Source organism: Bemisia tabaci, chromosome 2 (genome assembly GCF_918797505.1).
Source record: "Bemisia tabaci chromosome 2, PGI_BMITA_v3".
NCBI lineage: Eukaryota > Metazoa > Arthropoda > Insecta > Hemiptera > Aleyrodidae > Bemisia > Bemisia tabaci.
This window is the reverse complement of record NC_092794.1, coordinates 45,330,007-45,355,620: the sequence shown is the minus strand read 5'-3', so window position 1 is coordinate 45,355,620 and position 25,614 is coordinate 45,330,007. Positions and strand designations below refer to the sequence as shown.

The window sequence follows — 25,614 nt, the reverse complement described above, 5'->3', positions numbered from 1 at the left end:
AACAAACGAGGGATCCCTCCAGCCACCTGACAACGGGGCCGGTAGATTGCGAGTCATTTGTCACTTGTCCCTCGGTCCTGTCGCACTTTTGTCCCTTCCTAACTCGGTGTTTTGTATCTCTCGTCACCCCAACACGCGCCGAAATGAAGGCTTATTCCCATTTAACACTTAATAAACCACCCAACTTTTCCAGGGCTAATCCAATAGTGCGCATTTCCTTTCAGCCGCAAAAATTAGCCTGTCTGATCCTTTTTTACTGGTATCTTGATTCAATATTGTCATAAAAAGTTCAGCTCTTGGTAAGCAGTTGCTTTATCAGTAAAAATCCTCAGATAAAAATGAATTTTTGGAACCTGGTGAGCGCAAATGATGAAAGCTGTAACTTCCATTCCGCCGTTTAAAAATTTGACAGATTTTTTTAAGTTTTAATAAAAAAAATAAAAAAGCAAGCTGGCGAGCCTCTATTTGCGTACTTTCTTAGGAATTTCGCGCGCAATAGTGAAAAGATATTACAGTACTTTACGCAAGAAGTCATAATCGTTACTCCTTTTGCAAAATTTAAAGATCTGCCAAATATCTAAACAGCTGATTGGAGATTTAAGCTTTTGATCATCGATGCTTCATTTTAACTTTTGTCGGAAAGTAGGTACGGAGTGTTTGAAAATTTTAGTCATACAGAAAACGTTTATTTGTTTATGTCATACCAACAAGTCAGTTACTCTCTTGTGGCTTAAGAATATATTTAAAAATTCTCTGGATGAAAACACCTGCGCAAGAGATTACAGCCGCAGACCATTAGTTAAGCCCAATATTGTTGCTTTAAGTTTCTGTTAATAGAAACCGGATTTTGGTCATAACTAGCCCACAATGCGTCCAAATTACGTTTTCTTGAGCTTTTCTGATAGCTGAAAATATATTTAAGAACGCTACGTTCACAAATTTGAAAAATCCTAATTAGCTTCGTTGGTATGTGGCTTGAAGTAAGGCAACCTCAAGGGTGTTTTGCGATTTTTATGTTTGACCGAACTTGTCTCTCTTTTTTCGGTCTTGCACTACATTTTTCAACCCACAAGGACGATTGGAGTTTCGTCTCCATATCGTAGCCGTACACTAAAGTATTGTCATCGAAAATTATCCTATCCAAAAATGTAGGATCATTGTTAGAACGTTCAAGCAGCTAAAGGGAAATTGACATTTGGTTGAATTTTCGTTCAACGGACAACAATCAAGGGGCAAGTGTACCTGAAACTCTATGCGTGTCTACATATTCTATCAAAATTGTATGTACAGAGCCTTCAGAAATATTACTCTGTTCAACAAGCTCGAAACGACCATTTTCGAGCACTTTTGCCCGCACTTCTTCCACGTGACAAATGTCAGTTGCCGTTGAGGGTCGATTCCCATGCTCCTCATCTTTGACGAACTCCTGACCAGTTTTGAATCGTTTAACCTATTCAAAACAAGGGGAACATCTCATACAATGATCATGGTAAACTTTACTTGGCATATACAAGAGGTTTCGGTACAAGGTATACCGAGTTTAAAACAAAATTTAATGTTGAATCTTTACTCTATCAGTGATCGCATGATGAAAATCGCAAAACGCACCTGACTTACTCGTATTCAAGATGACACAGAATAAAGCACTGATCAAAATAAACAAAATCTGTGAACGTAGCGTTCTTAAGTATATTTCCAGCTATCAGGAAAGCTCAAGAAAACCTAATTCGGACGCATTGTGGGCTAGTTATGACCAAAATCCGGTTTCTAATCTAACAGACCTCGTATTCTTGAAACAACTTGAGAGTGGTGTGGGGATAATATTAAAGAGATGGTTGGCTTCGTTTATTGAAACATGTTTAACATTTATTATTCAAATTTGTTAAGTAGACATTGAACATTTCAATAACTATACAAATGAAAAAAGTCAACTAATGATAAAGATAACAACAAACAGTCATTCTTGAATTAGACAGTCTGACTCTTCACAAGAGTGCTGATAATAATGTTATTTGAACTATAAATTTTATGAAAAACAGAATCATGGATCAAAACTTTTGCCCGATATTGGACTAAGATTTTGAGTTGAAGATAGACTGGGCTGCTTACATGCATCCGATCATTTCATATTAAAATTTTGTCCCGAGTTAAAGAGTTCAAAATAAATGATCCGACAAGTTCCGAAGTCTCATGAACCTGAAAACATGATCAGTCTCGATGTTCTCATACATTTTTGGTGCTTTCCAAATGTTTCGTTTTTTATCTTCTTTCTCGGAGGAATCTATGATATAACGCTAATTTTTTTAAAAGTAATAACCAATTATTTCTTTTTTCGAACGAGCTTGATTTCCCATTTCAAAAATAGGATGGCATTATAGAAATCGGAATATTGCTCATCACTTAATTTGTTGGGAAACACTCAAATTCTAGATTTGAGAAAACATTCCTTGAAATCCGGAGTAATTAAAAAATAAGTAAACAAATAAAAAAAATGATGCTAACATATCCATAAGTTCATCGATACTGTTGAAGCATTATACTACGATATCATTTAAATTTACTATAAAGTCAATGAAGTAGATTTTGTTAGAATTGTGGGTCTACGATATACGATTCTACAAATTTAAAAAAAAAAAAAACCCTTGAAAATCTCAACTAAAATGCTACAAAATGATTTGAAACTTTGCAAGGACAATAATTGAGATCATCTCGCGGATGTCGATACTGAGAGTGGTTTTAGAGGAAATTATCACGCCTTTTTTTGTGAAATAAAAATTGAAAATGTTTTCTGAGAATTAAAAACAAATTTCGCCCTTAAAAAACATTTTCTGCTACATTGCTATTCGGCTCAAGTTGGAAATATATTATGTGAGTGTAGTGTGATCTGATGGGCTATTTTAAATTTTTGCTGTTTGTAATGAGCTGTCAAGATACCACCCCGCTCTTAGATCATGCTTTTTATGATTTTCTTTCAAGATGCTGGCTGCGGTATGTGCGGAAGGACATTTTCTCGAATGCAGATTTGCTTCAGCAAAGAAGATAAATTCGAGGGAGCCATTTATCCCTGGACTTTAGTAATTCATTCCTAAGTTTTTTAGTGTGCATTCTTAAACTTAAGAGACAGCCCGTATCATTATTTACAATATATACAATTTTCAAGGAAATTTATTGAGTCACTAGATCTTAAGTCAGTAAATTATTAGTCAATCAAAAAGTATATTCTTATCAGAGGTTTGTTTTTCTATTTGTGTTTTACTAACTGTCTTTCCAATGCATGCAGTGTGGAAATTTACTTTAAGCTAATTTTTTTTAGAATACTTCTTTTGTGCAACTATTCTCTGAGCGAATCGATCACTTATAGATTTAATATCTGCCCATGATATCATACGTGAGTACATATCCAAATATTGACAGCAAGTTTCGTAGGTAAATTACTAAGAAAAGCAAGTAATAATGAGGGAAATATAACTAATAATACCATGAATAACGAGAGATTCTTCTTAATTGATGACAATAATGAGTAATCAAAACAAGAGAAACTCTCAAAAACTGTCAGCCATCTGATAGTATGAATAGGAAGGGATCTGTTGCAAGCTGATAATTAAGGCTCATATTTTCTCAGGTTATACCATTTAAAAACAGACAGTCAAATATTCAGACAATTTTTTTCCTCCTTTTTCAACAGTGTGTAATAAGTCTAATGTTGCTATTATATCTTTGAATATTAAACAGAGAAAACATTCCCCACGCTTTCATATAAATGCAATTCAGGCTTCAGTAGATGCGTTGATAGAAAAATGAAAATATCCTTTATGAATATTTTGAAAAATGGATTACTTACATTATTTTCTTATTGATATGTTTGAATTTAAGGCAAAACTTTAAAGAATTCTTACGCACTTACAATGTATATAAGAAAATGAATTTCAATACTTATCGTTTCCGAGCATAATTATCTCAATTACAGTCAAACCTGATTTAAATAGGAAGTTGCGTAGGCAAAAAATACTGATTTGCTACGCTCTTTACTCGGATGATTTTTCGCATTGAGTTGAATTGAAAATTCGAAAACAAAGAAAAAGTTCATGAAAGAGAAAATAAAATGAAATCGGGTTTTTTCTGTCGAATGACAACTTTCGATCACTTTTGATTTTTCTTTCATCGTCCATCCTATTCATATGAATCACCAATTAATAAAGAGAAATCAAACGTGACCGCCAGAAAATATCACATCCATTTAATAATACGCGCAAATTAAGGACAATCGATCAATCCTTTTCTTAAAGTATCTTATACACTAAAAAGACGGAGGAAGGTACATTTTCATGCACCTTCTTCGTCAGACTTAAGCTAATGATATGTTTGAGTTACTTGGTTGATCTCCCTTAAAACTAGGCAATTAATTGTAACCTAAACTAAAATATTAACTGACTAAACCTTCATAAAAATAAAACTAAGCACTGAGTAAGAGGCAACTGAAATATTAAAATTTTCTGAATTCTGGTTTCCTTATTTTTCTCTTTTTTGAGCAGGAAAAGGAGAGTTTTAGTGGGTCCACGCTTATGGAAGAGGAATTGCCATATTTTTCATCTCTATCCTGCGAGATTGTAATTTATCCAGTCAAGGAAATACGATATATGCTCGGGAACATTGCGGTACAGCATAGTCCACAATCGGAAAAATAACATGGACAAGAAGAGAAGGGGCAAAATTGTAGGATAAAGTGACTTTTATAAATTATAATTAATTCAGAGTTATTACGATATTCTAATAAATATGAAACGAGCATTTGAAAACGCATTTGGTAAATCCAAATTTTGGTATCTTTCATGAACTCTCTGAAATGGAATCAAAGAATCCGCCAGCAAGTGCTCCAGGTTTCTTGATTTTTTGCAGTTCCCCCTTTTTTGTTCATTGTTAGTTCTTGATTTCTCGAAAAATAAATGAATACAAATTTAAAATAAATTATAAATAAATGAATTACAAGAAATGTTTCAAAATTCAGTATCTCTTAAAATAAAATCCTAGATATAAAGGTATTATTGCACAGTTTCAGTTAGTATAAATATAACGTTAAAAAAGAAAAGAATACATAACAAGAAAATATACAAGAGATTAAAGGTGAAGGATCTCTAATCTTATTTACAAAAGAGGAATATTTTTAAAAAAGGACTGTTACAATTTTACAATGTTCATGCCGCTGAAAAGCAAGAAAATTTAAACTGATTTCTATACAGTGATACAGTATATTGATTTCTCGTTCCTTACAAAAAAAGAGAAAACAAAACCTCTCAGAAAATATCTCTTCATTCCATAGTTTATTAGAGAAAACGCCGATTTTATTGTTTCAAATTGAAGCAATACCCATTGGCTGAACTCAAAAACATGTACTCGATCTTTATGAGTAGAAACATTCATTTTAATGATTATGGCAAAATACTCGTATTTTTGGGAATTTTCTGAAAACCATTGTACGGCTTTTGAGCAACATTGTTTTCACGAATCAGTGATGAAGTGTGTAAATTTTGGAAGCTAATGGCAAGTCTCAAAAACGTGCATTTGCAACTGACACAAGACAATTTCACAACGTAACTTTTCTCTCTTTGCAAAGGCATTAAATAACATCATTTCAAGGGAATTTGATTACAGGTGAATATACACAATAGGTTACAGGTCCATAATTTTAGCTTATGGTAAATCTAGGATACATTTTAAAAATTGTACAGGTCATGCGACGCATAACTAACAATAAGCATCAATGAAAGAGTAGCATCAACAAAATATCCGCATACTGGTGGACTTTTAGTCGATACTTATCACAATTCAACGGAGTGAAGATCAACAAAATGAGAAAAAAACACTATTAAAACAATAATACAATATAGAACGAAAATAGAGGAACAGACTCTATGTAAGAAGAGTTAGTACTCGCCAAAATCAAGTTCAGTTTACTTATTCGTTCAGATCACGCGAACGTTTGATCAACAACGTTACCATAGAATTGCACCTAAGGACGATTCACAAGATTTTTATTGACTTGAACTACATTTTGCTATTCGGAGCTACAATTTATGGCTCAGTTTAGAAACAACGTATGCACTATTATTTTCCTACGTACATGCGTGTTTTTACGGATGAGCCAGAAATTGTAGTTCCTGTTCACAAAATGGAGTCCATCAGGGATCTAATATTGTCTGAACGGGTTACTACTCGGAGCTTGACTCTCAGGCTCAGCTCGGAAGGGATTCGTGGCGGAGGGTCTACCAATAGGCTCTGTTTGCGTCTGATACACTTCAGCATGCGCCTGGTTGCTTTGATAAGAGGCCGGTTGCCTGTGTAGCTGTTACCGTCAGGAACCCTTTGGTTATACTGGTTGTACGAGACAGTCGTGTTAGTGTCGAGACTCGTTTCCTGTTCCTCGTAATTGTAGTTACTGGTGTGTTGGAGGTGGTTTTTGTAATCCTCCGTCACAGGTCTCTGATCGTGCATCGTGTACGTCTGATACTGTTTATCGGGAGGATCAGACATTAGAATATTCGCCTCGTTCTCGAACGGCTTGAAGTCGTAAATGTTCCTAAGATACATGAGCACAGGTGCGTAAGCAACATTGGAAATAGCTATAAGGAAGTTTAGTGCGGTGAAACCGATTGCTTCGACTATGTTCCCGGCTATGATAGGGCCGGTGGCGTAGGCTAAACAGTAAGATATATCCGCGATTGCGTAGATACTACCGTAGACAGACACGTACCGGACGTCGACGAGATAACCTAGAGTAGGAAGTAGCGCGGTGTCTACCAAAGCTATACCAAAACAAATCCCACAAATGGGCACCATGAGGAATATGTAAGAAGTAGAAAACGGTATCATAAGGCAGCAAAGACCCTCTAGAACTAAGCCGAAGGCTACCATGAGCCATTGGTAGCTGGGGTATTTCTTTGCCATCTTGACGGTTAGGATAACGCCGAAGACGTGGGGGAAGAACGCCGGCAGCCATATCATACCGATCTTCCACTTGTCTGACGTTAGGTTGTCCTCCATCCATAAAGAGATGGTCGGCTCGAGGAACGCGAGAGCCACGTTGGACATCATCAAGGCTCCCGCGCAGACGGCGATGTACGGGTCGATGAAGAGCCGCCAGATGGGGATCGTCGGCGACTGCTCCGACTTGTCGTGCTCTTTGAGCTGCTCCTTGAGCGGTTTCATAACCAAGAGGAGCATGATCCCATCGGCGAGGCAGACGAAGGCCAAGATGAGGAACGGGATCTCCTTCCCGGCGAACTGGTAGAGAGCTCCGCCGAAAGGTGGCGCCACTAAGCTCCCGAAGCTGATGAACGCGAGGGCGATACCGAGAGCCTGGGATCGCTCGTTCTCTTCGGTGAAGCGATCGGCGATCATGGCTAACCCGGAAGTATCGGCGAAGGCAGAGCCGACGCCTTGCAAACTCCGGGCGAAGAAGAGAACGCCGTAGCTCCGACCGCACGCAAAGACGGCTGTCGATAGGAACATTATGCAGAGACCGATCATCATGGGCAGATCGTAGCCAATCCGGTCGATAAGCGCGCCTGAAAAGGGGTTGATCATGAGCTGGACGATGGCCTTCGACGCGAAGAGGATACCCGTCGCGGAGTCCTGGCCCTCGTGGCTCCTGTGCAAGGGTTTATGGGGCTCGTAGGTAGGGGGCGTCCCGTTGACCCAGTCCGCCGTCCCCCAGGCCCCGATGTAGCGCAGGTAGTCCGGGATGATAGGCACTATTACCATGTACAACATGTTGTCCAGAAGAAGGGCTATCGACACTATCACCAAGATGAGCTTGCGCTGGGATTTGGGCTCCTGGGACTTCTCCCATAGTATCTCCGTCACCTCGCCGACGGTCAAGTTGAAGGCGGGGATGTTGAGCTTGGAGACGTAGGCCCATGCTATTCGCAGCGGGTTCGTGGGTGACTCCATGGTGAATGGTGGCTCGCGGACTTGTGGTTATCGGTGCATGGTGGGTTGGCCGGTCCGCCTCAGAGCACTAGTGTCGTCCGGGGTTGTCCCTCTCCGCGGGTCGTCCATTCCTCGGGTCCCAACGACTCCTCATCACCTTCAACAAGATACAAACAGACAAAATATTACTGAACTGTTTGGCTCGCAAAAGAGTGCAAACTGAACAATGATGGACACTATTTGTATCTCATCAAAGGTGTGAGCAATTTCAGGTGTGACGCATTTTCAGCTTGACTTTCCACCGTGCCTCAATGACGGATGACAAAATACCCCCGATTCTCGATCGCGGCTCAGCCAGCTTATTTTTGCAAATCATTTTTGAATGTAATCTTCATCTGTATTTATCGTATCGAAAGAATAAATAAAAATGCCGTAAAACAGTCAGACAGTCTAAAAGACTAAAAGAACTCCAGGCATGGAAACTTTTTCTCGTGTTTTTTTTTTTTATTTTTATTTTTGTTTACTTATATATTTTTAGTTCATACGAGGGTCAGGAAAGACCGACCGGAATCTTATTCTAATGCTGCATATTATTTTCTTCTTTTTCTTATCCTTCTTCTCTCCTTTTCCTTTCTTTTCTTATTCTTCTTCATCGATTTTTATACTAACAAGAAGAAAAATTCAAGATTCTCCGCCAATTTTTTTTTGACGAAAAGGAAATTGCATGATCGGCTTTAATTATTAAGTTTGTCCTTTTTTCTCTTATCCTGTTCTTTTAAAACGAAATCTTTTTCTCTAGCGGACTTCGTAGTAGAAATTATTTTCATTCACATATGATGAAAAAATAATCAAGTGGTTATAGGATTATTATGGTAATTTAGGAGTTTAAAAATAGTGTCGATGGCCTCAAGCTGAAAATGCATCACAGTCACAACAAACAATACATGTAAATCAAGTTATGATATCTGAAAAAAAAATGCTCCGATGGAACCAATTCCAAAACTAATTCGTGCCCGGCAAAAAAGCAGGGTTTTCCCCAAGAATTTAGGAAGAAAACCTTACTGTGTCGTTAAAGTTCTTAAAAACACTTAAACGTACATAAAACTGATGTATGTCCCTTTCCCTGTTTTTTTAAAATGAAAAAGTAAAAATACGTTTGCATGGTCTGAAAACAATGGAATAGATACAGCAGGTTTTGATTTTCATATTCTTGAATATTTTACATATACGCACGGTTTGAATTAGAAGTATTTGAATAGGACTGGTCCAAATTCATGCTGCTTTATACATTCTGGAGTTTACAAACAGTACTTTTGCATTTTTCATTAGTCTCAAGGACAGTTAATCCTTTTCTTCTAATGAAAATCGGAAAACAAATACTGGTGAACTAATCATTTTATGTACATTTGAATTGTCCGAAGAGGAGAGAATAAAACATTCGAACCATCCGAATGTTAGATAATCTATGGTAAGGTTTGTTTCCGCAGCATTCTCAAATACGGCACTATATACGGATGATTTAAAATATTTTCCAAGTAAATTTTTTACTGCAAGAAAAACCCGTTTTAAAAATTCATAAGTTGTTCCCCTTTTTTCTCTTCATACAAGTTCCCAACGGCGTTAACTCAAAATACGTTATTTTTGCAGAGGGAGCTTGTAACTCTGCAAACATTCATTTCCTTTCGTAGTCTCGTAGTTGGAATTACCAGTGACGAGCAGTGGCGTGGCGTGAAGGATTGATTATCGATATTTCTCCATTTGAAACTGTAGTGAGGAATCGATAATCGATCCTCGATATACTAATCAATCCTCGATATAATAATCGATCCTCTTCCATAGATTTAAATGGCAGATGAATCGATATATCGCAAAGCACGCCACGCCAATGGCGACGACGAGAGCTTCGCGAAGACTTAGCTCCTTCGGGTGGTGTTAAAAAAAGGCTTCCTTCCTTTATCCTCCTTTGATAGGATTTTAAAATCTAATCAAACCGAAAGTGCAGCTCGGGATGGGCGCGGGGGAGTGGTGGAGCGGCTCAAAGGACCAACTCTTGTAATCTGATATTTGGACTGGTTTTTTAAGATGCCACCCCCGCGACGCGGAGTTCCTTCGTTTCCGCCGCGGAAAAGTAAGTGAAGAAAATGAGACGGAAAATCCCTCCTTGAGAGGGCTTTATGATCCGACAGAGCGTTTTATTGTTGGTTCAACCTCACTTGGGCTTGCCGCATCCGCCCTACAAGTTTGCAACAAGAGGATTCTGTTCCTCAATGAGCGCCTCACTGGCAAAAAACCACGGACTTGACACTGCTCGTTTTTAATGATTATTGGTTTTTTTTTTCGTTGTTTTATTATTTTTTAATTTTGGTAGTTTCCTGGAGTAATGGCACTAGAAATTACAATTTAATCTGTACTTTTGTAACCGTATTTCCTGGAGAAAAAGTGGCGAATCTTATCGAAAATATGACAATTTAAGCGTCTTGTTCCACCGGCTGTGGTAAACCAAAGTCGGGGGTTTCGATTTCCATCCCTTTCGCACTACCACCCAACATGGAGTGGGTTTCAGCCAGATGGTCATCTAGGCGGTTAAACTATCATTTGTTGGTTTGGGCTCGTTTTTAATGATTAGCGCGGTTATCTCACTTTCTGGTGAAAGAAATTGAGTAGTAAAAAATATTCACCTAATTTTATGAGGAAGCCGTCCTAAAGGCCCAGTCAATTGGACTTCATTTTGCAATCGGGATCTAAAACTCGTGCTCATCCATAAAAACACTCAAGTGCATAGGAAAAATAATGTTACACACGCTGCTTTAAACAGCCAGATATTTTAGTTCCAGATGGTAAAAAGTAGTCGGATTCTAACCATCCCGCCTTCGTCACTTGAACGCAACTATAGTGGCTCTTCGGTATCCGCCTTTGCCTATCTTATTAATTGAAGGCGAACCCGGTGGCTCCCGGAAAACAGCTTTGTGACTTGGACTTTATTTTGCAATTAGGAACACCAATTTCTAACTCATTCACAAAAGAACTTATCTGCATACGGAGACAAATTTCACTTACGTTGTTTCTTAAGTAAACTTGCAATAGTAGCTCTTAATTGCAAAATGTAGTCCAATTGTTTTCAGGGGGTGTCGAATGCTCGTCGTCTTTTTTTACATGATATTTATCGTGTATCGTGCACCGTGTACGCTGGACCATTTGGACTACATTTTGTAATTAGGAACTATAATTTCTGGCTCAGTTTAGAAACAACCTACGTACCATCAGTTTCCCTATGCACATACAGTGTTTTACAGATGAGCCAGAAATTATAGTTCCGAACTGCTAAATGTAGTCGATTTCACAATGATCAGTTCAGCTTGTGACCTACCCACGTTCATACTTTGAAATGCAAGATAACGACCACCGACGGATATTTGAATTCGCAAAATAAGTAAGCGGATAATATTCGGGGCTGATCGTAAATGTATTTCAAAATTATTCTCAGAAGGGTGATAAAATTGATTGAAAAGCCTTCATAACTGGAGTGCGCGCCGGAAATTCAGGAGGCCCGAGGCGATGTGTCACGTGGGCGGAAGTGAAAATTGATTATTGCATGGTTATTACGCTTTGTAATGAGGTGCTCAGTCGGGGGTCACGAGGCGGGGAGGGCCGGCTCGGGTCAGAGGGTAGGCTGGAAATTGTCACATGGGGCAAATTATTTTGAGTCATACCTGAGCTTATCGCCACCAAATAATACAATAGACATGATTTCAGTTTAACTTTTGCTTCGGTATGTTTTTTTAGCTTAATCTGATCAATATCTAGGCAAGATTTGGTTTCCGAACTTTACGTAGAGTGGATCATTTTCTACGTAAGATTTTGAAGAAACATCCGACGGTTTTTTCGTGTTTAAACATTTTTAAATGGTTAATCATACTTCTTAAAGAACTTTAAGTATCATTTCAGTCAATCTCTCTTCCCCTCTCCCGTCTCTTTCTCTTTGCTCTATTAAATTCACAATATTTTTCCTACTTAAAATCATCTGCAAGGGTGCTACGTCATTTTTTCTTTTTTTCCTTACCACAAGTTTTCTTAATACATTTTTCCTCTGGTTTTTTGTCACATGACAGTAAAAATTGAAAAAGATATGTTCTTTGGAGCATCTGTACTAATTGTAATTGATACTTGAACATGAGTAGAGCAGACGGAAAATTGTTGATCAATAGGAGACCACCCCCATTATTTCAACTTATACACATTTTTTACAACCTTCTTTTCTCGACATCTCCCTCGTAAGCCTGACTGTATCGGGACAATAAATGCCAAGGAAATAAGTATTTGAAAAACTTGTAGTAGAATAATTTTTTTTGGAAAAATTCCTTCCCACAAGCTGTAAGTAAGCGTGCAATAGGCAGAGTTACAATTTTTGATGAAAAATAAAATCTTGAAATTTCACGCGAAATATTTCATGGAATTTCAGAAAGTTTGAAATATACCGCCAAATATTTTTCGAAATTAAATGCAAAGTAAAGGAAGGCTAATGGTTTCTGCTTTTCGGTGTTTTTTACACTGAAAAAAAAAAAAAAAAAAAAAAAAAAAAACCACATTGGATCTAGAGTCCAGACTCTTAAAAACATCGACAAGAAAAAATACTCTTGATTCAATTGGATCTAAGCTTAAATCAAGAACCCAGCTTCTTAATTTGAGCGAATGTCCTTTTGATTTAAGCTTAAATCTGATTGAATCAATTGTATTTTTTCTTGTCAACGTTTTCAAAAGTCTGGACTCAAGATCCAATGTGTTATTTTCCAGTGTAGAGTGTATTGCATACCCGATTCCTTTTTATCATTCATTTTTATTCCTTTCATATTTTTCGCAACTGTATGAATTTTCGCGGAATATTATTTCACGGAAATTTCAAATCTTTCATACTATTCATTCCACGTGTACAACCCTGAAGTTAGGTGATTCGATGGAATATTCGGCCAGTTTCCGAGGACTTTTGCAACAGGGGCTGTAGGCCGCGGGCTAGCAGTTGCAAAAGCACCCCTCCGCACAATCAAGTTACCTGCCAGTGACAGCATGAGAATCGGGGCTCCGAAAAACGCCCGAGAGCCGTGCTGCCGTGCTAAGGAAAAACGCCGTATGAACCTTCAGGCGTTGCCACATTTCCTTCGGTAAATTATGAATTTCCGGGTAAACTTGTGAATGTTTTTCTTCAAATTTTTCAGAGAATTTTGCACGCAATGGGCCTGTTGCATGCAAGAGATACAGCCGTGCGAATAGACTTTTTAGAGGTTAAATGACACGAAAATTACGATGGTCACATTAAAAAAGTCTGAAATACACTCCTTACTGCGCAATTTGTGTTGTTAGGAACGCGCTTTTTCAAATTTCCCGCGTCTGGGGGCAGTTTTCTAACGGAAACAATTAACGGCAACTCGCGGCTATTTCCGGTCAACTAAAACTGACAACATAACCTAAAAATCGGAGCTCGTGACATCGTGAAATGAAATGTAGAAGGATTGCGTTGGATATTTAAAAGTTGATCGATTTGGTTACCGCATAAAGCGTATATGGACCACTGTAGGAGATCACGTTGGGTTTGTAAACAAACTGAAGGAAAAAATAACAACAACAACAACGACTCGGCATCTTCCGGAAATCACCGAGCCCGCCGTTTGCTCGTTTCCGGTGATTAGAAAACTGCCCCCAGACGCGGGAAATTTGAAAAAGCGCGTTCCTAACAACGCAAATTGCGCAGTAAGGAGTGTATTTCAGACTTTTTTAATGAGACAATCGTAATTTTCGTGTCATTTAACCTCTGAAAAGTCTATTCGCACGGCTGTATCTCTTGCATGCAACAGGCCCATTTCTCCGAAAAGTCCTAAAAATTTCAAGGGATAATGTTCATAACTTCCTTCAGAAATAACTGTTTTCTGAAGAGAAATTTGGCAACTCTCGAATGTTCATACGGCGTTCTTCCTTAGCACAGCAGCGTGGGCGCACCGCGGGCGGGCGGCGCGGAAAAAGGAGAAAGGAAAAAGGAGGGAATTTAGAGGGAAAATTCAATTATTACAGTTACCCATCGCTCTGTGCGCTTTCCGTCATCGCCCCGTTATTATAGACTCCTCCACCGCCGGCCCAGCACGCTTTTCTTTTCAACTAATTGCTTATCCAGGATTATTCTTTGTGAAAAAACTGTATTTTTGCGAGGACGCCAGATTGCACGGCAATTCAACTCGACTGGCTCGGTTTTATTATGAGTGTTGTCCAAATGTGGCAATTTCACCATTTGTAGCACGCCGGTGGTGTTGAGTTGTGACTCGTCTTCTGTCTTAATTAAGCCAGCGTATTTTAATTTAGTTCGCGAGGAGTTCTTTGTTGCCAAATCAAATGGATGACCTTTGAGAATCAGAGTAGGCGGTTTGATCACATTTCGCAATGAGAAACTACCATTTCGAGCTCATCCGTGAAAGGGCCGATCTGCATTGGGACACTTTTGGCATACATTGTTTCTGCAATGCACTATAAAAAGTAATGAAAATTTTAGGATGAAACTTAGTCGGTGCGATTGGTGGACGGAAAATTTCGCCGAGGGAGAATCGGTTTTCGAAAATTATGGCTAGTAGTGATGACACTTCGATCACTTGTTTAACGGCTGAAAAAATCAATTTTCATTGCAGTAAAGTGAAATCTAGTGCCTGGTGGATAGAGTAAGCACCCATGCACGTATTGGTTTTTTCCGGTCATCAACGCAATTCCGAGATTCTTATCAACGTCACTTTGTGTTGTATCATTTTCACAATGCATCATTAGTAGTTATCAGTCAAATAATCAGTCATTGCATCGAAGAGCTTGGTGTTGGGTGGAAGAAAACACCTATAACAACATTTTTTCATCAAAATTATAATTTAAATAATTGATTTTCTTTAAAAAAACTGCAGAGTGAACCACTCAAAGGGGTATGAGTAATAAAACAATATGCTTTTGCAGTTTTTATACCGAGCAAACTTAGCGATGTATCGAGCGATCAAAACTTCACTCCCGACTTTCTCAAAACCATGTTTTGGTGGTTATTTCAGCGTGAGCCTCAATTATTTCCCAGTTTGACTGTGTACTTTGACATACACAGAAAAAAAAGTTCGGTCAAATGCACTGTATTTATAGTTGTTGCATATTGGTCACACTATACGGTCCATTTAACCGTATTCTCGGTTTCGGTATAAGCGTATCCTGCACGGAAAAAAATGATATTACTGATTTAACAATTTTGTAGTTAAAAAATGTGTCCGACATGTTTTAATGTAGATTTTGCTATACAAATGCTATAATTTAACCACCCCGTGGTAAACTTAGCTTTTCACTATTGTATAATGTACATTTGAAACATGTCAAATATTCTTTAACAATTTAATTGTTCAATCAGCAATGCATTTTTTTCCGTGTCATTAATACAACCAAGCTGAACAGCTTGAAAAGTTCGGAAATATCAACCGAATCAAGGCTACGTGAACCGAGAATGGAGATGTTGCATGTTTGAGTAATTAGTGATTTGGCTGTTGATTCTAATGTAAAAGTTCGCGAGAAACACGATGTGGCTACTGGTTTTCTCTGAAATTAACTCCCGAGCTCAAAAAAAGCTCTCAAGTTGAGGCCAAAATGGAGGGGATATCCCACGCTACCCTGAGAGTCCACCTCTACATCAAGACAAACTCTCCATGTAAAGATAAGGAGCAAATACATTAGCAGGGTTGCCGTGTTTTCAATTTTAGAGTCCCCAAATAAAGTGACAGCCCTGTCAATGTATTTGCTCTCTATCTTTGCATGGAGGGTTTGTCTTGATGTAGAGGTGGACTCTCAGGGTAGCGTGGGATATCCCCTCCATTTTGGCCTCAACTTGAGAGCTTTTTTTGAGCTCGGGAGTTGATTTCAGAGAAAACCAATGGTATCATCGTGTTTCTAGCGAACTTTTATATAAAAATCAACAGTCAAATCGCAAATTCCTCACACATGCAACATCTCCATTGCGGTTACGTGAACCGGGCGAAGTACGGTTACGTGAACCAAACAGCACGGCCGGTACGCAACACCGTACTACGATTCGTATGACCAAACTTTTTTTTCTCATCGTAGTAAATTCAACTCCGGCGATGAACGCTAACGATTATTGTCGAGGGGATACGGACGCGAGAAGTTAAAGCTCAACGCGACGCTTCTAACAGCGGCCTCTGACGTTTCGCAACATTTCAACCCCCTCCCCCAAGCCCCCGACCCCGACTTAAAGCGGGAAAGTCTCCGAACGAGTTGAGTTGACCAAGCCCCCTGGGAGTTGATTCAAATACTACAAGTATTCCATCACGAGGAAAGTACTGGGAGCCTTGAGTTCTCTCCCGGCAATCCTCTGGAGTAACAGACGACAAAGGATTAGCTCGTGTCGAGGAATATGCAATGCAAATTTATTCATGGAGTAAGGGATCACGGACCTGGTTGTCAACCATCTCTACTGCAGAGTTATTATCAGATAAGAAACTGATCGGTTTCTGCCCAGCATGGCAACAGCGAGCAAGGTTTCCCACCCCCTCCCTCACGCCTATTCACGGCTGCATGCGGTCCGTATAAATATTACACTTTCATTTTTCGCCACTTTTCATTGCCAAATTGCACGACTGTTTCTCGAATAAACAGGGTGTCCAAAAACTAAACTACCAGACCATCAAAACGTGTTCTGTAGGTTAAAAGAACACTGGAAAAAAATACATTGGATCTAGAGTCCAGACTCTTAAAAACATCGACAAGAAAAAAATAGTCTTGATTCAATCAGATTTAAGCTTAAATCAAGAACCAAGCCTCTTAATTTGAGCGGATTTCCTTTTGATTTAAGCTTAAATCTGATTGAATCAAGAGTCCTTTTTCTTGTCAATGTTTTCAAGAGTCTGGACTCTTGATCCAATGTGTTTTTTTCCAGTGAAAACTTTTTCCGCCACTAAAGGTATTTCCAGAAGAGATTTCAGCCGAAACTACTATCCCCATTTTCGGTGAAATCGTCGATTTTTCTGAATTTTGTCAATGGTTGTGGACAAAAACTAATCTAATCGTCTTTCAAAATTTTTACCATAAAATCTATTTACGACATCAAAACCATCGAAATCCCAAGTTAGGGAGAATTTTGAGGGGTGAGAGGGGGGGGGGGGCTAGATTCTCTACTCTGAAAGTTCCGAGTCCACCTGAAATCCCTCTCTGACTTGAGATCGCGGAATTGGGACCGTAGACGAATTAGCGCCAGCAATTATGAGGGGTAACTCGTTTTTTGAGTTTGGATCGCAAAATGTCACCAAAATGAAATAAAAAAAACGATGATTCTGCCATGAATTTGGGAGGGTGAAGCTTCGACTAGGGGTGGAACTTTTGAAAAAACAATAATTCATGTAGGAAAAAAGTCATATTCTGACCCATAGCTCCTGCTGTGTAGCGGTTTAACTTTGGGACACTCGATATATTATTGTAAGAAAATCGTCTTTTTTATGACAATTAGGCATGGCTGGGTCCAAGTGCAACCGATTTTCATGGAGGAAGTACTAGAGTGCGCTTGCGCGCATATTATCTTGTAACTCTGCAAACGTTGACACAAAATTTCACGACTTCAGGTTCCTCACACTTTACAATTATAAAAAAGATATCTCATTTACGGTACGATTCTGCCTCCTTCACAGGATGCTAAAAAATTCAACAATCGGGTTTGTATTTTAAGAGAGGAGAGAGGCAAAGGGCGAGAGTTCAAGAGGATTAAAGACGGAAGTAAGCCGAGGAAGGAAGGTTGGGACCGCAGTCGCAAGAGCAAGAGCACGATGCGGTGGTGTGAAGAGGATGGTCTTGAGTGATTCGTTTTGATGGGGAAAAATAGGAGGGGAAAAACAATGCGTCATTCATACCTTTCGAGTTTCCTATCGAGGGTAATCTTGTTAAACAAATTGAGGCACATACCTACTGAAACCTCGTTAGCTTTTAGATTAAAGAAAGCAGAGTTTTTCCCCTACCTTATTTACCTTACTTTCTCATCTTATTTTTTATCATTACTCTTTTACAAGACCATTTTAGCTTCAACCTATCAATGCCGATTTTTATTTAAAATGATTTCACACTCTCCTATATGGTAGAAAAACGTGTTTTATATTTGGTTGTAAAATAAATGATTGAATATATATATAAAAAAAAATTCAGACGTCCGATTTTTAAAAGCATTCAAAGTGTAAAAAATATATATTTAAAATTAATTGCACCTACATTTCAAAAATATATTATTGGAAGTTGTCAGGAAAGTTTTTAAGATGATTTAACATGAATTTAATTGAAAGTGAAACAAATTATACATATTTGTCTCTTAAAGAGAATAATACACACAAAAAATGGGGAACACTCGGAAAAGAAAAACGATCCGATTCGGGATTAAGATTCCCTTTTTCAACGCATGAAAAATTTGAAAAATAAAAACGTGTTAAATTTGTTTTTTAAACGCATATACATCACCTTATCTCATCTATTTAAACGTATCAAAACAATTTTTGAAATACTTCAGTTTTTGTCCCATTTTAAAGAAACATCTGTGTGACGTTTTATATTATTTTCACAGATATTTTAAAAAATTGTGTATCAGCATCATTGTGCTATGAAGGATAGTAATTGACAGGCAGAATTAATACAAACTTATTTCACGTTAGGCGGTAAAGGACCATCTAAAAATCCTTCGGAATGAGAGTGCGGTCAAAACGCGTCGCGGTTATGCGACTTATTATTGGGGACAAAGCAGTGGCGTGGCGTGCTTTGCGATATATCGATTGATCGGCCATTTAAACCTATGGCAAAGAATCGATTATTAAGGTGTTCGCTGCGAACACCCTGTTTATCGATCCTTTTCCATAGGTTTAAATGGCAGATCAATCGATGTATCGCAAAACACGCCACGCCACTGAGGACGAAGAGGGTGTGAGCGGGGACCGGGAATCTACCCTTTGTGAAGACAAACTGAGGCTTACCCGGTGTATTTCCTCAACAAACATCTCAACCAGCCCCTCTCCCCTCTCTTCCCTAAATATTTATCCTCTCACAGGAATTCTCCCAATTCCAAAGTATTTCCCCTTACTCTATAATATTATTCAAAATCAACTATTTACTCACAAAATGCGACTTAACTCACTCGTCCGAACCAGCATGTTTGCTTCTTTTTCCGACTTTTCAGACTTCCTCCCTTCTTTTTTAACATACTTTTCTTTGAAAATAGATGGCGAATCTCTGTATGTACTAATCGATCGTAGTTTTTAAAGGCCCCCTTATGATCACTGTAAATACCGCGTCGACGTTTAAACTGCAATTGATACACTGAAAAAAACTCTGACACTGGAGGCCGTACTTGTGCGGGCTGTACGACGGTTGGTGGTTTTTGCACGACGCGATTGAATTATAATTTTGCGCATTAACAAGCAAACCAACATAATTAGAGCAGAGTAGAAAAGCTGGTTACATTACGTTATTTCGAAGCAAAAAGGTAAGTGAATGAGGAAACGTCAATTCAGAGATAAATGGAGAGAAAACAAAGACGCCATGGAGCGCATAATTATTTCTGATCGACACAACAGCGCGCGTCAGATTTGCATTTGAGACGCTCGAATACGACGCGAATGCGACGTTTGAGACGTGCGTCAATGGCATCAACTTTGAATACAATTATTGGTGATTCGAGGACGTCTGTGTTGCATACGTAAATACTGAAGGCGCACCGAGTGTCCGTACACTCCAGGAGCGGTGGCTCGTCGCAAGGCACAGCGCAGCGCGGTGCAGCAAGCACCATGCCAAGTCAGCTTACTTAATCAATGGGTGTCACTATGCGGTTGCTTGTATAAACTTAAGCTGCAGTAAAGGAGAGGACGATATTTTGTTCATTTGACATAATCATTCACTTCTTTTGCAGAAAATCTTGAGGAAAAAATGAGTATTTTTTTACTATTAAGACGTTGAATTAAAATCCTAGTTGTTACAAAAAAAATGGACGATTACAAAGACGTTTGTCTCAACTGCCCCTGCATTCGACATAAAATCCTCAGGCCGCACAATTAACGAAAATGTAATTAAGCTACATCATTGGTTTTGACCGGAACAAGCATTTAAACATATAAGCTCATGTACGAATTCTGTGTGAGTTAATGATGTTAATTCATTGCACTTTAATCATGGACAAGTCATATCAAATAAGGCCTCGTTAAACAAGAGAATTTCCGAATGCAAGAAACACTTAGGCACATTTCAGCACCATGCACTGGAAAAAAAAACACATTGGATCTAGAGTCCAGACTCTTGAAAACATGGACAATAAAAAATACTCTTGATTCAATCGGATTTTTGCTTGAATCAAAACGAAATCCGCTTAAATTAAGAGGCTTGGATTTAAGCTAGATTCTGATTGAATCAAGAGTACTTTTTCTTGTCGATGTTTTTAAGAGTCTGGACTCTAGATCAAATGTGTTTTTTTTTCCAAAGTGGCGAGAAAAGCGCGCATCAGAGATACGGTAATGTGTTAGATGACAATATGTCGCTCCTCTGACATTGAGGCGTATCTCGATTTCCATGTGAGGTGAGCCCTTTTTCCCATATAACTCTATGCTTTTCGGAGCTCCTTTGAAAATCAAGATACGCCCGTCCGTAGAGGAACGGCGGATTGGACTATGACATAGCCAATAAATTAGTCCGTAGAGGCAGTGGATACAAAAGTATTGAGGTGCATGATCATACATTTTTTCTTAAAAACTACACTGAAAAAAAAAGATCCGGGCTATATAGACGTACCGTCCGTTCCGGGCTCAGAGGCCGACAGTTCCGGGTGCTGGAGCCGTAGCTTTGATTGCTCCGGGTGCTACGCCCGGGACTTTCGGCCTTTGAGCCCAGAGCGCGGACGATATGTCTATATAGCCCGTAAAAGTACGGCTTCACTGGAAAAAGAACACATTGGATCCAGACTCTTAAAATCATCGACAAGAAAAAATACTCTTGATTCAATCGGATTTAAGCTTGAATCAAGAACCAAGCCTCTTAATTTGAGCGGATTTCCTTTTGATTTAAGCAAAAATCTGATTGAATCAAGATTATTTTTTCTTGTCAATGTTTTCAAGAGTCTGGACTCTAGATCCAATGTGTTTTTTTTCCAGTGTTCCACGGCCAGAGCTTTTCTTTCAGAATGTTAATTTAACGCTGTAGTAATTGTTTTAGGTTTTCATCTTTAGAGCATCTTTCCTGGATTAGTCCTGGAAGAATAACATTTTCCGAATGAACTACTCACGAATCAAACCACTCCGACGGCCTTTCATCCGTCCTCGTCCAATATCCTAAGTACCGCTCATCAAAGGCCTCACTCTCCCGCAACCCGCATATTGATATTTGAGTTTAATTTGATTGCATTTTGAAGAACTGAATCCGCGACCTTCCTCTCCACCCGGACCCTTTTCTTTCCTTCCGCCCGACCACGGAAAATCATTAAAACGACGTATGATGAGCCCCGCGAGTGCCGACATCGCAGCCGATTCAGAGACCAACGCGGAGATTCGACTGGGGTGGTACGCCTGTTACGGCGCTTTGACACGAACGTTCTTTTGAAAGGTCACGCATGTTGGGGGCTAGAGTACATTGTCGCCGCTCCACAGCAATTTTCTGAGATGATATCGCATGAAAGAGGGACATTTAATGCGAAAGTTGGCGACACTGCTTTACAGGGTCGCCAAGTAGCTAAAATTACGAGTCCAATTGGTTCATGTTGTTGCTCAGGAAGATTTAAGGATATTTTTAATACAGTATCCTGTAAAGGACAATTTTCTCGAATTTCGAGTAAAATTCAACAGCATTACTTTAAAAATAAATTTTTGAAAGGGATTAAAATTGAATCTTTCGAAGGAGCAATTAGCTAGGATTTGAAACTTTTACTGTAAGCTCGTTTATACGTGAAAGTTTGTCAAAGTCATAGACTATTTTCTTCTGTGTTCTTATTGATTTACAGTGGCAAATCATTGCAATCGAGCCTGTTTAATGATCTATTGCCAAAATTATGCTTTCGAGAGTCGTGGAAGTTGTTTCTATTATGATGATGCTATTCAGGATCTCCGTAAATCTCACTAAATCATAATTTACAAATAAAGAGCTAGTTAAGGGACGACTATGAATATGGCCCTGCGGGCTGATTGTTAAAATTGGTAGACAAAGCGATAGACAAAAAGGACATAGGGAGTATGGAGTGATCCTGTTGGTTGAAATGTGTGGTCCCCGTAGACCTAGGGAGAAAATGATGGACTAACTATCGGGTTTCTCGTGGGTTGCCGTTAGTTAGTCTATTACCTACTACCTTCGTCCATTGCAACCACCCGCCTCTACCAATAGGATCCCTCCATCTCCCTTTTGTCCTCTATGTCTATAGTTTTGTCTATCTATTTTAATAATCGGCTTGCTGGCCGGCTGATTACTGGAATAAATATACAAAGCCATAGACAAAGAAGACAAATGGAGAACGGTAGAGGGTGGAAGCAGATCTTTGCAGTGGACCAAGAAGGTAAGTAATGGATTAAGTAACGTCAACCACGAAGGGCCCTATCGTTAATAACATCATTTCCAGCCTCATCATTCTATAAGAATCACCAGTTTCAACTAATAGGGTTGTTTTATTTTCTATTCATCTCCTTTTTCTAAAACAACATTTCCAGTAATCAGTCTATATCATAGGTCCGGCTCTTTTTTGCAATTTCGGGTAATTGTGATGGGAATGCGGCAACACTGCCCGAGCACTCCTCCATTCACCGGTAAGTAGCGCTGCGCCCTTTCATGAACGAGGGTCGCCACTTACTGGTGCCACCACTCACGTGACAATCGGCGCCCCTGTCGAGGGCGCCCCTTCGATAAATAATAATAAAAATAAACTTCATTTTATATTCATTAGCCGAGGGATGCAGGTCCGCGGAAGTGTAATCCCCGCGCGGCATATGCTGTCGCTAATGATGAGCGGTGGCGCGCTCTGGAGCTTCTGTCACTTATTCTACTGTGCCAAGGAAAAACGCCGTATCAACATTCAGGCGTTGCCAAATTTCAATCGATAAAATGTTTATTTTTGAGGAAAATTATGAATATCTTTCCTTTGAAATGTTGAGACGTTTTAGATCGAATTACAAACACAATGGAGATGTTGCATGTGTGAGGAATTTGCGATTTGACTGTTGATTCTTACGTAAAAGTTTGCGAGAAACACGATGGTGCCACTGGTTTTATCTGAAATCAACTCCCAAGCTCAAAAAAAGCTCTCAAGTTGAGGCTAAAATGGAGGGGATATCCCACGATATCCCGAGAGACCACCTCTACATCAAGACAAATTCTCCATGCAAAGATAGGGAGCAAATACATTGACAGGGCTGCCACCTTAATTGGAAACTCTAAAACTGAAATCACGGCAACCCTGTCAATGTATCTGCTCCCTATCTCTGCATGGAGAGTTTGTTTTGATGTAGAGGTGGACTCTCAGGATAGCGTGGGATATCCCCTCCATTTTAGCCTCAACTTGAGCGCTTTTTTTGAGCTTGGGAGTTGATTTCAAAGAAAACCGGTGGCACCATCGTGTTTCTCGAGAACTTTTACATAAGAATCAACAGTCAAATCGCAAATTCCTCACACATGCAACATCTCCATTGGTAGACGTACATTCAAAAATTTTCCTGGAAGTGAGTGATTTGCAAGGGGAAATTTGGCAACGCTTGATGGCTCATACGGTGTTTTTCCTAAGCACGGCAGTACTGATCACGCTTTAATGAACGGCGCTCTCATTACGGCTCTCTGTAGAGCCCCGAGTCGCGCTCCTCTTGAAATGCAAGTGCAGAGCGGTGGCGTGGCGTGCTTTGCGATATATCGATTGTTATGCCATTTAAACCTATGAAAAGGATCGATAAACAGGGTGTTCGCAGTGAACACCTTAATAATCGATTCTTTACCACAGGTTTAAATGGCATAACAATCGATATATCGCAATTCACGCCACGCCACTGGTGATTTAAGGATTCCAGGATGTGATTAAAGAGCCAAGATATTTTCAACGTGGATGTAGAGGTCGCGTTTTCTCAAAGTTGAGGGTCGGACTGGAGATCATCTAGTCGAAGCTATGATGGAATGTAAGTTTTAAAAAGAACCCGTTCATGCTGTTCAGAAGGGGAGACCTCTTCAAAGGAGTTGAGTTATAATCAGGGGGGTCGTGAGCGTTAAAAACTCATAGAAAGCATACAGAGGTTGAACATGAACTTCTTATGTAACGCACAAGTTAGTGTCTACGGTGCGCAATGAAAGCGCAGGACATCACTAGACTTTTTTTATTTTAATTTTTTTATTTTTAAACGAAGCCGTATTTAAAACATACGTGCAAGTGAATTAAGCGAAAAACTACAAAGTACTTTTTCATTTCACTTTTGAATATTTTTCCCCCTCTCATCTTCTTCTTTCTTCAAACTGTATTATATTTTCATTACCATTCACTGTCCTCAGTTTTCACTTTTTCACCTATACTTTTACAGCATTTCTCTTCATGCAATTTCTCCTATAAAATGAATATTTTCTAATTCGGTGCTTCAAATATTCATTTTTCCAATCATAATTGAATTTACTTTACTAGCCTGCTTGCTAATTTGCGGAGGCCATATGAAGGTATAATCTTTCAATCCATCTTTCGGCGATAGAAACTTTTGATCCTATTGCCTAGAAGTATGATTGCAGGCGAGCTAATAAAGCGATAAAGTCACCTCTTAACAGTCTCCGCGTATGGTCGAAGTTAGCGGTCTCAATGATACCACTATTCGACCACGTGGGAGCCCGTGTTGCCTACACCGAAAATTGTAGGCGAACTGCCTATGCGATAGAATCACTCCTTACCGTTAAAAGCTTACCATTGTGCCTATATGTTTTGATTTCAATATCGCGTCAAATAAATAAAAATCTACAATATAGTGCGTTTACGCTGCCATTTACTATCCACATAAAGTCGCAAATAAAAGGCTATTGGTGATATAACGTATGTTGTATCGTGGAGCTAGAAGGCTGAGAAATGATGGCAAAATATCTGCTCTTAGCTGCAAAAATGCAGCGATTAAGGAACTTGAATATTATTTACATCAAAATTCCAATCATGTCGGTCACGGAGATAGTTACGAAATGTTTAATTAAACATCTTCAAGACCTTAGAATAAAGAGTTACCCGCTCCAATCAATGCAAAAATCCGTTACTTTGAATACGTCAAGCATCGTCAGGTCGTGATTACTTCAGATTGATTAATATTTACGAATGCACTTTATAATTTTTTCTTAATTGATTACTCAATTTCTCATTTTTGTTTATTTTTTTTTCCGTGCACTAATATTCCAATGTATTATGTGTATGTATTATGTGTATGTACATTCCAATGTATATAATGTATCCATTTTCGAGCACATATACGTATATTGCTGACTTTGGCTAGTGGCTCGTCAGTAGTTCTTAAACCGGAAGTGCTTCCTCTTCCAAGATAAAAAAAAAGAAAAAGGAACATTGAAACAGAAATTCACATCGATTACACGCCCATTCATATTCTCAAATAAAATTACAATTCTACGATTTGCCTGTCACAATGTTGATTTCAAGCAAACCCCAGAGGAAACGTGCAGAGCCGC

General features: G+C 39.0%; 1 protein-coding gene across 2 annotated transcripts in view; it reads right to left on the bottom strand.

Annotated features, from left to right (window-relative positions):
* LOC109040044 (vesicular acetylcholine transporter) overlaps positions 1-25,614 on the bottom strand; it is a 106,044-nt gene that overhangs the window by 76,781 nt on the left and 3,649 nt on the right. Inside the window, exon 2 of one of the 2 annotated variants that reach the window (XM_019055818.2) lies at positions 1,841-8,083. The exons of the other annotated variant lie outside the window; for it this stretch is intronic. Within the exon in view, the coding sequence (XP_018911363.2) occupies positions 6,160-7,947 (1,788 nt within the window). The 5' untranslated portion in view covers positions 7,948-8,083 and the 3' untranslated portion in view covers positions 1,841-6,159. Of the gene's footprint in view, positions 1-1,840; positions 8,084-25,614 lie in introns of those variants that run through there. 2 annotated transcript variants of the gene reach the window in all.